Source organism: Notamacropus eugenii, chromosome 2 (genome assembly GCF_028372415.1).
Source record: "Notamacropus eugenii isolate mMacEug1 chromosome 2, mMacEug1.pri_v2, whole genome shotgun sequence".
In the NCBI taxonomy this organism is placed as follows: Eukaryota; Metazoa; Chordata; class Mammalia; order Diprotodontia; family Macropodidae; genus Notamacropus; species Notamacropus eugenii.
Window position 1 is genome coordinate 146,065,903 of NC_092873.1, and position 13,400 is coordinate 146,079,302.

General features: G+C 39.1%; 1 protein-coding gene across 1 annotated transcript in view; it reads right to left on the reverse strand.

Annotated features, from left to right (window-relative positions):
* Nucleotides 1-13,400, reverse strand: part of IMPG1 (interphotoreceptor matrix proteoglycan 1) — a 125,415-nt gene that overhangs the window by 26,329 nt on the left and 85,686 nt on the right. Inside the window, exons 13-14 of the mRNA XM_072638061.1 lie at nt 9,426-9,967; nt 5,779-5,998 (exon numbers count right to left, since the gene is read on the reverse strand). Coding sequence (XP_072494162.1) covers nt 5,779-5,998; nt 9,426-9,967 — 762 coding nt within the window. The remainder of the gene's footprint in view (nt 1-5,778; nt 5,999-9,425; nt 9,968-13,400) is intronic.

Genomic DNA, 13,400 nt, shown 5'->3' on the forward strand with positions numbered 1-13,400 from the left:
TATCACTTACTAACTGTGCAACTCAGTCACTTTACCTGGAGAATGGGTATTTATTCCTGTGAAGGGAAGGGGACAGATTACATTGCCTTTTTGAGGGCTCTTTAAGAATCACAGACTATTAGTCCTGGAAGACCCTCCAGCTCAACTCACTCACTTCATAGATGAGGAAACAAACCTAGAAAGGTGAGGTGACCTGCCCAGGGTCATATAGCTAATAAGTATCTGAGGCAAGATTTGAATTTAGTTCTTTCTGAGTTCAATTCCAGAGCTTTGTTCATGAAATTCATTGTTTTAACTGATGTGAATCATAACCACTTTATCTTGGTGGACAATTTATCAAATCAAATCATGCGGGCAGTATGTGTCAAGGTGAGAATTTGAGCCTAGGTCCTTTGACTACAAATGTGGCACCCTTTCTATTGTAACAGAAGGTGTCGACTCTAAATATTTTCATATTCTCCAGTTTCTTTGGGATCAATCATTTCTGATATACTAAGAAGAATCAATATACTCCTGTTGGCACTGTTTATTTGACCTCTATAGAAGTCATTGCTTTCTAGCTCTGCTGGCCACCACACACTGAGGTTCATGCATTACTCATGTCCCAGCTGGTACAAATGAACAGCTTCTTGGCAGACCTTCTCCATTCATTTACTATTCTATGTATCTTTGCTTTTTTCCCAAACATCACTGGCAGAATAATTTTTCACCACTCTCTGTAATCCTCATGTCAGTTTTCTAGTAATAAAATGACATTGGCTTCCTGTTCACCTCCAAATTACATGGACTGTAACAGTGATCTGTACAAGATACATATAGGATCCCTTTACAATTGTTCATTGTTTTTAATTGTTTTTGAGTCTTTATGGTTTTTTTTTTTGTTTCAGCTTGTATTTTACCTATCCTGATATTTTGTCTCTTTGGCGCAGATTCTGGGTCATACAAATGGGGCAATATTTCTTGAGAGTACCTAGCATAAAGTAGGGCTTAATAGATAAGTGAATTGAAATGAAGAGACTTCACCCATTTCTGCTGCCCCCCAACACTCCCCCAAACCCACTTTTCTTCAGTCAGTCAACACCCATTTATGAAGCACCTCCTAAGTGCCAGGCATTGTGCCAGATACTGAGAATACAACGCAAAACCAAACAATCCCTGCCCTCAAGGAGTTTCTGTTCTATCAGGAGATACAAAAAGCACATTTATATTCCAAATATATTCAAGCAGATGGAAAGTAACCTGGTGGGGGTGGGGTGTTTGCAGAGGCAGGGTGGGAAAGAATTCATGAAGAGGTTGATGTATAATCATAACTAACATTCATATAGTGATTACTATATTCCAGGCTAAGCGCTAAATGCTTTTATAATAATAGTAATGAACACTTATAGTGCTTACTCTGAGCTAGGAAAATATGTCATTTGATCCTCATAACCACCCTGGCAGGCAAGTGCTACGTAAATAAGGAGAATTTTGTTATCCTTTTTAGAGTTTAGTTTCTCAGGATCCACGGCCATGGCAATGTCGAGTTTCCAGGTATTAGATAATAACTCCCAGATTAGCCCCAGGGCTCCTAGATAGTAATTCCTGGAATGATAGTGGTAGACAGTCCTACTGAGACTGTGCAGTGAGATAAAGGGTGACATAATGTGATATTTACTATGCTTGCACAGAATGATGATATTGCTAAAGTTAACTTGTGAGCTTAATGTTGGCAAGATGCCTTCTTTGTCTGTTGCCCTATAAAACAAGCGGGCACTGGTCAGTGAGTATAGGGAACCAAATGGGGAACCCATTTGGGATTTGGGCAATGCATATGGGAATGCATGTATCTGCCTCAACTATACCCCATTTATGGGAGAGCACAAGCTATGCTTGTCTTGATTGATCCCACTGAGATGTAGGGGTAGTTGCCCCCCCTCTCATTTGCCCCTGTGAGAAGGGTGTTAGGGAATGTTGTAGGACCTGGTGCTCCCATCATTAGCAACTCCCTTTGAGAAGACTAGGCTAAAATAAAATAGGATTAATAACCCCTCTGAAGCTGTCATCCTGTCTGACCAGATCAAGAGTGAACCTGTTAGAGGCTGGAGTCCAAAAACTCCAGTGCCTTCCGTGCGTTACCTGTGAAACATGCTATTATTAGTTTTCCCACTGTACAGATGAGGAAACTGAAGCAAACTGAGTTAAGTGATTGAGAGTCATACAACTAGCATGAACTCTGGTGGTCCTGATTTCAGGCCCAGTGCTGTATTCACTGTACCATCTAGTTACCTGCACTGCAAAGAGGGCAAGTTGCCCCATCAGGTCACAAATATGAGACACGATGTGAACACATGCTGTTGGAAAATGGCAGTGATTGATGAAGGGGTGCTACAAACCTTCAATTGATAAGAAATGGAATATATGCAAAGTACAGTAAAGCAAAGCACAACAAAACAGGTTGTTTTTTCTCATGTTCTTCATCGGTTCCCTGTTTCACAGATTATTATTATTTACTTATGTTTTAAAAATGATGATTAGGGATAATATTGTCAACTGTGGAAACAGACAAAGTTCCATAGACCTGATCCCTCTACTGACAGGCACAGGAGTCTAACCTGCTCTATTTCTGACATGGGCTGGCTGGCCCCAATTTATGCAGCATGGTGGCTCCCCTTCTCTCCAAGGCTCATTATATTAATGCTGGACTTAGAGTAGATCCCACAGTGGCACAGAATTCCTCAGAACACCAGCCTCAGCCTCCCTGGCAGCTAGGATGACAGATTTCCATGCCCAGCCTTCTCCCCTGTATTCATTGCAGGTAAACCACACAGGAAATGAAGGGATGCACTTTACCAGAGAGGAAGTAGTTCTGTGAAAGCTATTGGCTATGCAATATTCTATGTGGAACCTATACACTTTTCTGTTTGCTTGAGAACCCTCCCTTTATCTCTGGACAATGGGACCCTGCAGTTCACCTTCTAACATCCTACTTTCCTAAACTCTGTCATCAGACTCAGCTCCCTAGGAGCAGTATACAGGTATACATTAAGTGCTCAAGATATGCTTTTAAAAAATTCATTCACATAAAATGTGCTGTTATTACCCCATTCTTCCAGTGATATTATCCTGGCCCTATTCTCTTTTAGTCCCAGATATCTACTATTTATTCCTTCCACTGTTTTTTTGTTTTGTTTTGTTTTCCTTCCTTAACAAACTCTCCATCATCTAGGGGGCTCTTCCTTCTATACTTATTCCATTTCCCCCTATGAGTTGGAACCTAGCTGTCTCCTGAGGGCTCTATGTTACTAGCCATACTCAAGGTCCTCTACACTCTGACTCTAGCCTACATACTCAATCTTATCTCATGCTATCCCCCACCTATGTCCTAATCAGCCAGGACTACTATCTATCCTTCATTTTTATCCTATTCTTTCATGTCTCCATGCTTTTACTCTTGTCACCCCAGTTCCTAAAATGCCCCTCCTTTCCTCTCGCATTTCCACCTGTCAAACTGTTTCCTTTCCTTTACAACTTAACTAAGATGCCACCTCCTCCATGAAGGCTTGTCATGATGATTTCTCCCTTCTCTACATTACTTCAGCACTCATTGCATAATTATCAACCTCTCTTAAGTATTATGTTTAAAATATATTTATTTTCTTTCTTGCCAAGTATATTGTAAGGTTTTTGAGGACATGGATATTCATATTTTTCTGTATCCCCCAGGGTGCCTCCTTCACATAGTAGGTGATCAATAAAAATTTGAAGTTAACCTCCTGGTTTGAGGTACCCTGTTCCTTGTATGTGATGAGAAATTGTCATAATGGTTCTTTGGCCCATTTTTAGGGTGATTTTTCCTCATGGGTCCTTCCCATTTGGAGGAAAGCAAACCAAATTCCAATGCTGAATGCTCAGATGTATCTTGCTGATTTTTTCAGAGCTATATTTACTAAAATGCAGTGGCATTTTAAAGAAAGTAGCACAAAGACTGCCTCTTTTCAAGGTAAAGTGTTTCCCTACAGAGCCAACAATCTGGCTGTGGTCCAAGGCATCTCTCTATCTCATCCCCTTCCACCCCTTTCTCTATATTGTTAGTCAACAGTAAACTAGAGAAGATGTTAAACTCTCATCACCGGACTAATTCAGAGCCAAACAGCAGCTTTTGTTCATTTGTGAGATTGATTGGGAATGATTCATTGCCAGTCAGCTGGGTTTTTCACTTACTCCACTGAAGTCCTGCTCCAAGGCCTCATTCTAACATGCAGGTGACTATGGGCTTTCAAGGCTGTGTTGGTGTATCACAGGCTCTGGCAGGTCCTACAATACTGGCAAGGTTTAGTTTGGGAATATGATAATGGATTGTAGGTCTTTTCTTCCAAGGAAAAGCCCAGTCCAGTTCAGAGAGGCTCACTAGAAGGTGGCTTACCAGGGATGATTTCCATTTTTTGGGGAGGGGAGGGAAGGAGATAGTTACTTGATATGTTCTCTACTAAGCAGAAGGAAATATGAATTGCATTTGTGATAATGATTCTCACAGATAAAGCACTAGGACTGAGTTTGACTCCTGATTCACACATTTACTAGCTAGGTGACCCTGAGCAAGTCACCTAAATTCTTTGGGTCCCTGTTTCCTCATCAGTAAAATGAGGAATTAGACCTGATGATCTATAAATTCCCTTCCAGCTCTGAATCTATGATTCTATAACAACCCTGTGATGTAATGTAAATATTATAATGTTCATTTTAAATATGAGGCAACAGAGAAATGAACAGATTAACTGATTTCCTTAAACTAGCATGAAAGTCTTAGTATTAGGAGAGATGGTACCCACAGGATCCTAGATCAGATCTTCCCTTAATATAATCCCCCAATTTTTAAACAAAGGTCAAACTAGTCTCCAGTTAAGACAACTGTCTCATGCAGCAGCACATTCTGGTTCATTTATTTCTTGGCAAAATGCTTATTTGCTCTTGTGTAGGCATATAGGTATAGGGGATAAATCCTCAGAGCAGGTAGGAGCCCTATATACTGATGCCTCTATATGGATGCAGACTTCAGGGTACAATGGAAGTCAAAATTGAAATCCCATTTTCTCCTAAGATGCAGGTGACTTTTCTCAGGGTTGAATTCCAATGAATATTTTTTCCTTTCTCTGGATGCTGCCAATTCCATACTGAACTGTGTTATGAAAAGGCTATTCTGCTAGTTAAGTGTGAAATTGTAAACCTGTGTTTGGAAGGTTTCCTTGGCATGAGCCCCCAGTGGTTTTTACTTTAGAATTTCTGCAGAATGTAAATGACCATGGCTACAGGCTACATATTTTGGATTTCTACCATGCATTGCAAAAGTTTAATTCCCAGGGAGAATTGAAGGTCTAAGGTTGTGAAGCAGCAAGTATATTTCTCTCCCCACTCCCCACTTTTTTTTTTTTTAATGTAGTAAAGCTTTTATTCTCCTGATGCCATTTCTTCTCTTTCTAATTATTTAAGCCAAAGTTATTTAGATGTGATTTGCCAAGTATGATTACTGTGCTATCTCAGCAGAGGGAAAAGACCATACATAGCAGCATGGATCTTAGATCTATAAAAAGATCACCAATCTAGAACTAGAAGAGACATTAGAGGTTATCCAATCTAACCCCTTCATTTTTACAGAGAAGACCCTGAACTCCAGAGAACCACTTAGGTTATAAGTGGCAGAGCCAGAATTTTCACCTGGGTCTTCTGAATCCAAACCAGGCACTCTTTCCTCTGTGCAACATTGCCTTCTTTCTGCCATGTTTTGCATAAAGCTCTTACCTGGCTCAATGTTAAGAGAATAACTGTCTACGTGCAGATTGCGTTTCTGGGCTGCAGTGGAACAGAACTCCTCCAGCACACAGTGCACTGCTTCTGTAATGTTGTAAGGGACTGACTTTGCAAACTTCATCTTGCTATTCACGATCACACTCCCATTTCTGAAGTTGAGGATCTCAAGGTGCTTAAATCCTGTAAGATTGGAGCGTAGATAGGGAAGCAGCTGCAAAACAAAAAGGGAGTTTACTTTGAACTGTCTTCTAAGTGCCCAGGTGCTGTTAATGCACTTACATTCACTTTTCATTACCTTCAGCATAAATTGTAGGTGTTTTTGTTTTCTTTCCCAGGAACTGATACTAGAGCTGAGCACTGTTATTTAGTGTTCCATTTGCCATGATTATGTCCAATATTTACCTCTTTCTTTTTTCATATGGAGATGGACGAATGGTAGTTTTCACAGAGTGAAAGTGGTAGTTTGCACAGATGAAGTTTCATTTTTTTAAAGAAAATACTTAGCAGCAAAACTAGGAAGTCAAGTTCAGTTAAAGATAATATAGCCAAACAGGAAATTACATGTACCATATGAGGCAGAAGACCAGATTACTTAGAACCTCAGTGAATGGGACACAGCAGAAGTACTCTTAGAGAGCAGATGTAATTTCATTATTGTTTTTATGTTCTTAGAATCGAACACAGTGATTTGCACATTTTTCTTCAGACTGTATTTGTGATTTCATTGTTTTAGGGAACCTCCAATGAAGAAATTCCATTTATCAATGCCTTTTACTTGCCCTGAAATTTAGAGTCTTAGAGAGCTGTCTGAGGGTTAAGAGACATGCCCACTGTTACATGGTATATTTCAGAGGTGGTCTTGGACCCAGGTCTTCTTGACTCTTTCTTGGCTAGTGAGCTTGAGTTTGATTTCTGAGAAAATTCTAGAACAGATCATTAAAGAAATGGATCATCTAGATAGGGAAGCAGAGATTATAAAGAGCCAACGCAACTTTATCAATAGTAGATCATTAGTGAAACGGAAATATTTGTGTGTGCCTACCTTGAAGGGTTGTTCTGAAGAAAACATTTTATGAATTGTAAATGTGTTTTATTAAATTGGCATAGGGATTGTACCTGTGATTTCATTGTTATAGAGAACTCCTTGATGAGAAAAGCCCCTCCTACCAAAGCCACTTAGCACCTTCTCTGTGCCTTATATGTTCTTAGAGAATTGCCTGGAACGGTGAGAAGATAATTGACTTCTTCAGGGTCATAGGGCCAGTATATATTAGAGGCAGTGCTTGAACTCAGGTTTTCTTTAATTACTAGGTTAGCTTTACATCCACTATGTTAATTGCTTCCATTTCATTCTATTCCATTCCAATCTATGGTATTCTATTTTATAATTCTATTCTAATATATAAATTGAGCAATTAGGACTTGATGACCCATAAGGTCCTTCCCAGATCCAAATCTATGACCCTATTATAATTGGAAAGATCACTGGCCTAGTAATCACCAGCTGTGTGACCCTGGACAAACACTTGGGCCTCATTTTCCTCACCTATAGAACAAGGCTGATGATTTGGACTTCTAAGATGTGTAAAAGTTTTTGTGTCCTTTTAATAAAAACAGTACAAATGAACTATTTCAAATGTAGTATTTGTCCTGTAGAACTTTAAAGCCCATTTCTAAAAAAAAACCACCCAAAACTCATTTATATACCTCTTTGAATTTTGTGAAGCACTTTCCTCAGTATATTTGCGAGGTGGGTGTCATAATACTCACTTGATGGAGCTTAGATTAAAGCTCAGAGAAGAAGGAAATGAGCATTTATTAAGTGCCTCCTATATGTCCAATAATGTGCTAAGCACTTTACAAATATTATCTCACTTGGTCTTCACCACAACCTTGGGAGGTAAGTGCTATTATTAACCCCATTTTACAACTGAGGAAACTGAGGTTGACCCCAAATCAAGATGTCACCCTCATGATGTCCTTGCTTGCTCCTCTTCAAGAATGAAGGATAAACAACTACAACAGGTTAGGTGACTTGCCAGAGTTATACACCTAGAAAGTGCCTTAGGTGGGATTCAAACTTGGGCTTTCTGATTCTAGGTGCAGTGCTCTGTTCCCTGCACTCCCTAGCTCTAACTTAGGTAACATTCCCAAAGTCACTCAACTAGTAAATATATAGGTTGGGATTTGAATCCAGGTCCCCTGACTCTGTGTATGTCCAAGACTCTTTCTATTCCCTCATGCTGTATCTCTCGAAAATGTTTCTTATAAACAGTTTTAAAACTCAAGGCATTTCATAAAATATAAGTATCCACATGAAGAGCCTGCTGTCATCTAGGCTTTTGTTTTTATGGTGAGTCAAATTGCTGTTTGAATTGTATAATAAAGTTGGTTTTACTATTTTTAGAAGTACTAGGGACTTGGTACATAGCCCACTGCTGGGTTTTTTTCTAGTAGAATCCTCCTTTGACAGCAGAAATTATTCCATCTTTATATTTTCAGAGTATTACAGTGCCTTGTACATTGTTTTGGGGAGAGGGAATTGGGTTGGTCCTGATACAAGATTTCATCAGGGTAGGAAACTCACTCTAGTGATGCAAATCTGCAACTGTTCTTTAATTTATAATCCTAGAGAGCTGTCTAAGGCACTAAAAAAAATGCCTTGCTCAGGGTCACACATCCAGTATGTATCAGAGGTGAGAACTGAACTCAGGTCATTTCAACTTTGAGCTCTGTTCTCTACTACATATGCCATGTTACCTCTATTTTGCACATAGGCTAATGAACGATGGTTGAATTGACTTGAATTTTTCAAATAATATTCTTATTGATTGTGTCAAGACAAATTAAGAGAGACAAGCTTGATGTAAAGGGAGTTGGCTTCAGAAAGCTGAGTACAGATCTTATCTCTGACTTATACTACCTTTGTGACCCTGGGCAAGTCACTTGTTGCCCTCAGTATTTTAGGCAAGTGTCTAAGACAATACATTGCAGAGAAGGCAAAACTTGTATTGGTAAAGTTTCCTCATCTGGAAATTCTCTGTTCTATTGACGTCATAGGTCTTATTCTCTATCCCTATCCCCAAATAGAGTAAGATGTTTCCTGACCCAGTGTCTGTGTTGCCATCTCCTCCCAGGTCTGCAGGATGGATCAAGGACAGCAACCATTTGAGCTCTTTCTGTCTGATAGAAATTTGGGAGAACCATTCAGTATGCATTTAGCTGTGTCTAATCAAGCTTTGCACACTTTCTGTCAGATTTTCTTAAATCCAGTTTGTGGCATTACAAATTAGGAGGAGCTCATTTATAAGCATTGTTTCTAGATCCCACGCTTGGTTCGGTAGGAGAGCTTTGATTATTTTCTGGAAGCCAAACTAGGCAGAAATGTTACTAAATAGTCTTAAGTATGAATCTCATTTCATTAAACTAGAAGGCAGAGTCTGCCCTGGCTATTTACAAGGGAAGCTCACTTGACTGATCTGATCAGAATGCCTTCCATTTGAATGCCTTCAGCAGCAGCTGTCAAAGGAGCTTGTCTCTTCTAACCTGGATTGCTATCTAAGCCAGTGACATTATATTATAAAGTTACAAAACAAAAGAGGAAAAGGAACTGAAAGTGTTTTAAGGAGTTCACTCACCAACTGTATGAATTGTTGCTCCAGGTCTTGGTATTCCTGAGAACTCCTGTTAAAGAGGTCATTAGAAAAGGGTACATTTGTGACTCTCAGGCTGAAGAACACCACCAGTTCTTTCCCTTTGGTGGATGTGGTCATAGAGCTAGTGGTAATGTATTTCAAGGTGGTGGTTAAGGTGGTGTCTTCTGAGCTGACTGCGGGGGTGAAAGCATAGCCAACATCCACCATTACCTCGTCCATTCTGTCAAACTCTTGGGTGCTGTCCTGGGTACCTGAAATGTGAATGCTGCTTCCTGAAGTCCCTGAGGAAATGGTGGTTTTAGAAATAGATTGATCATAGAAGGGACTGGCTACCACTGGAAGCCGAGTTGTTTGATCAAAGGGAAATGTGCCTGGTTGTTCAGGTTGGGAGAAGTCACCCCATCCAGTGAAAAATGGTAAAGATTCCATCTGGGTGGGAGATGCTGAGCTGAGAGGAGATGAAATACTGTCTATAGTTTCTGCAGAAGCATCACCTGATGATTCCAATATATCTGGAAGTTCCCCTAAGAATAGAAGAAAGAACACTTCAAGTCAATTTCACATTAAAAATACAAAAATTTTTCATTTGAATTTTTAAAAGTAAAATTCTTGTGTTTAAAAACTAGAGCAACCATATGTTTTTTCATTTCTGTCTTATTTCCTAATTGTATAATGTTTCCTCAAGGCTCAATCCAGGGCTTCTTAATTTCTCTTTCTATATGTTTTCTTGGTGATTTCATCATGTCCATTGAGTCCATTATCATTTTTATACAGATGACTCCTGTATCCAAATATCCAGCCCTGGTCTCTCCTTAGGTCCAGTAATACTTTGTTCAATGACATGAATCCTTATTGGTTGCTTGTTTTTCTGTTAACTTAATAAATAAAATTCAATTAGAATATTGTCCCCACAGATGGGAGATTCTAGGATGTATGAATGTGTGGGTGCTATACATATTTGAATAAAAATTACTCTTTTACTTATTTAGTTTGAATCTGTGATTTCTTCAAAGTAGAGAATTCCTGTCATGGAAACTGCCTATCTCTGCAGGTCAGCAATCACACTACTGTAACTTAAAAAATTTTAATCTATGATTTCATTCATGTAGGGACTCCTTCTACCAATGCCAAGTGATACTTGTCCTGAAATGTAGCTTCAGTGTTGCGTAGTAGGTCTGAGAAGTTAAATGTCTTCCCCAAGGTCATAGCTAGTATGTATCATAGGCATAGTAGCTTGAACCCAGGTCCTCTACTCATTACACCAACCTGACTTTCACTCTTATTATGTCTCCTAAATAATTTTTGTGAAGGAGCCATTGGGTTTCTTGACATTTAATGACCCTGTCATTTGACATTGAAAATTTCAGTAGCAGTTCTGAGTTGCCTGCTTTGATCAGTTTCCATTGGTTCACTGAAAAGCATTCCCCTGATATTGCCATGTTAGAGTCAATTCTATTTATCTGTGAGACTGAAATGTCAAATAAAGCTCTCACAGAAAGATGTGGTGGGTTATGAAAAATAGTCCAGAACTCATAAATCAAGTGTACCACATATAGGTAAAATATTGGGTGGATCCAAATAGCAGGACTTTTGTTATTGCTACAGGAGGAACTTGGCAAATATCTGGGGAAATGGTGTTAAAGTGCAAATACTAAGCATGATGAATGAACTGTCTGAATTCAGTGATGCAATCTCTGGCCTCTTCTGTCAGCTAATTTGCTACAATGAGATCAGTAAAACTGAGGTTTTGAGTGATAAATAGATGTGAAGGGTGAAATAATATTAGTGATTATTATTTTTGTCAAACCACTGCCCATTTCTTTGTTGTGCACAGTCTACAGAGTGATGCCCTGCTCACTCACCTCTGCAATTTGTGCAACTGAGAAATGTCTTCACCTATGGAATTTACTCAGTGTCTATGGAAGGCTGAGCGCTATGAGCTAAACTGCCGTTGGGGACCCACTGACACCTAAGGTTAACTCAATTTCCTATGGAAAAGCATTAGGAAGAAATGGAATGTTTTGTGACATCAGCATTTTGCTTTGACTTCTTTGGTCTTTAGAGAATTGTGTTCAGGTGCCTCATGTCAGAATGTGATCTTTGCTCCTTTCTATTCAAGCTTTGTCTTGGTGAGTCTATGGTAGTGTTTGCTGTTCCCTTCATCATCCTGTCTTTGTGTGGGCATGGCTCTAATTTGTTAGGCTTTGAATAGTTCTGTAGTGTCTTATATAATGCATACTCTGACTGATCCCAGGTAAGTACTCCATTATGGCATTCATTCTACTCATAAATAACTTTAATCACCTCGCTTTACAGTCTGAGTCTTTAAACGACAACATCGAAATAGGTTCAAAGGCCAGCTGTTTCTCTATTTTATTGATGGGTCATTCAGTTATTTAAGCATGATTAAGTCAAGGCTCATTACACTCTATTTTGACTTCAGATCAAAGTGATGGTTATAGAAAATGGCCGATTCTGTTTAGGTGAGAAAGAATCAGACAAATCTTGCCTCAAATACTCTTGCCTACAGCCATGGTCAAGTCTCCCCCATGCTTAAAAAGACAAACAACAAAATTAATAACAACTACCATCATCTGACCTTATCAAACCATCATCTCCTCTCAAGGTATCACCCTCTATCTTCCTGTTACAACCAGACTCCTAGAAAAAAGTTATCCATATTCCATTCCTTCATGTCCTTTCCATTTACTAACTCTTTAACAAATGCCTTGACATCTAGCAAGGATAGGTCATAAGGATGAATACAATCTGGCTACCAACCTTCAACTTGAAACAAATGTGTTTAAAGTTACCAGTGATCTCTTAACTACCAAAATGAATGGCCTCTTTTTTGGTCCTTATTTGTTTTGATCTCTTTGTACTATTTGATACAGCCAGGCACCCTCTCCTCTTATGTATTGTACTCTCTCTTCACTGGTGACACTACTGTCTGTTTTCATCTTACCTGTGTAACTGTTCCTTCTCATATCCTCATATACTGAAGCTAGAAAAGAGGAATTGACCAAGAGAGTTCCTATGGCTTTGCTTGTTTATTAGGCATATGATGTTCCCAAATAGGGACATTCCTCAAATCTCTGCCATAGGCTTTTTCTCCCTCTTTTGGTGACCTCATAAGTTTCCAGGGGTTCAATTATCTTCTCTACATATTTGACTCTGAGACCAATGGAAATTCAACTCTGGTGTCTTCTGAGATCCAGTCCGCATATTATCATCTTACTATTAGACATGATGAACTAGATATTCTGTAGTCCCTCAAATTCAGCATGGGGAAAACATGTCTAAAATACATTAGCTTTCCCTTTAAATCCCCTTGCTCTCCACAACTTTCATATTTCTGTCAAGCACATTGCCACCCTCTTCCAGTCATAGTGGTTTGCAACCTCAAAGTCATCCCTAACTCTTTATCTTCCTTTACTCCACATAGTCAATTAGTGGTCAAGTCTTCTCAATACTACCTCTACAATGTGTCTTGCACCCATCTCCTTTCTACTTTCTCAGCTACCATCCTAGTTGTGGCCTATTAATTGTAGATAATAAATAAAGTAGGTAGCCTATTAATTGGTTTCCCCGACTCAAGTCTATTCCTTCTCCAGGATATTTCCTATGTGGTTGCCAAAGTGTTATTGCTAAAGAACAGTTCTGAATGTGTCACTTCCTTGTACAATAAACCCCAGTAAGTCCCCCATTACCTCTTGAATCAAATATAACCTCCTCTGTATGGCATTTAAATCTCTTACGACCTGATTCCAATCTACCTTTCTAGATTTATTATACATAATTCCTCTTTACTCTCTTTTCCATCTACCTATACTGATCTTGTTCTGCCTCACACATGTCATTTCAGTTCCTATCTTGATGCTTTGCTAAGACTATTTTTCATGTCTCTAATTTTATTTTCATCTCTTAGAATCCCTACTATTCTTTAATGCTCAGACG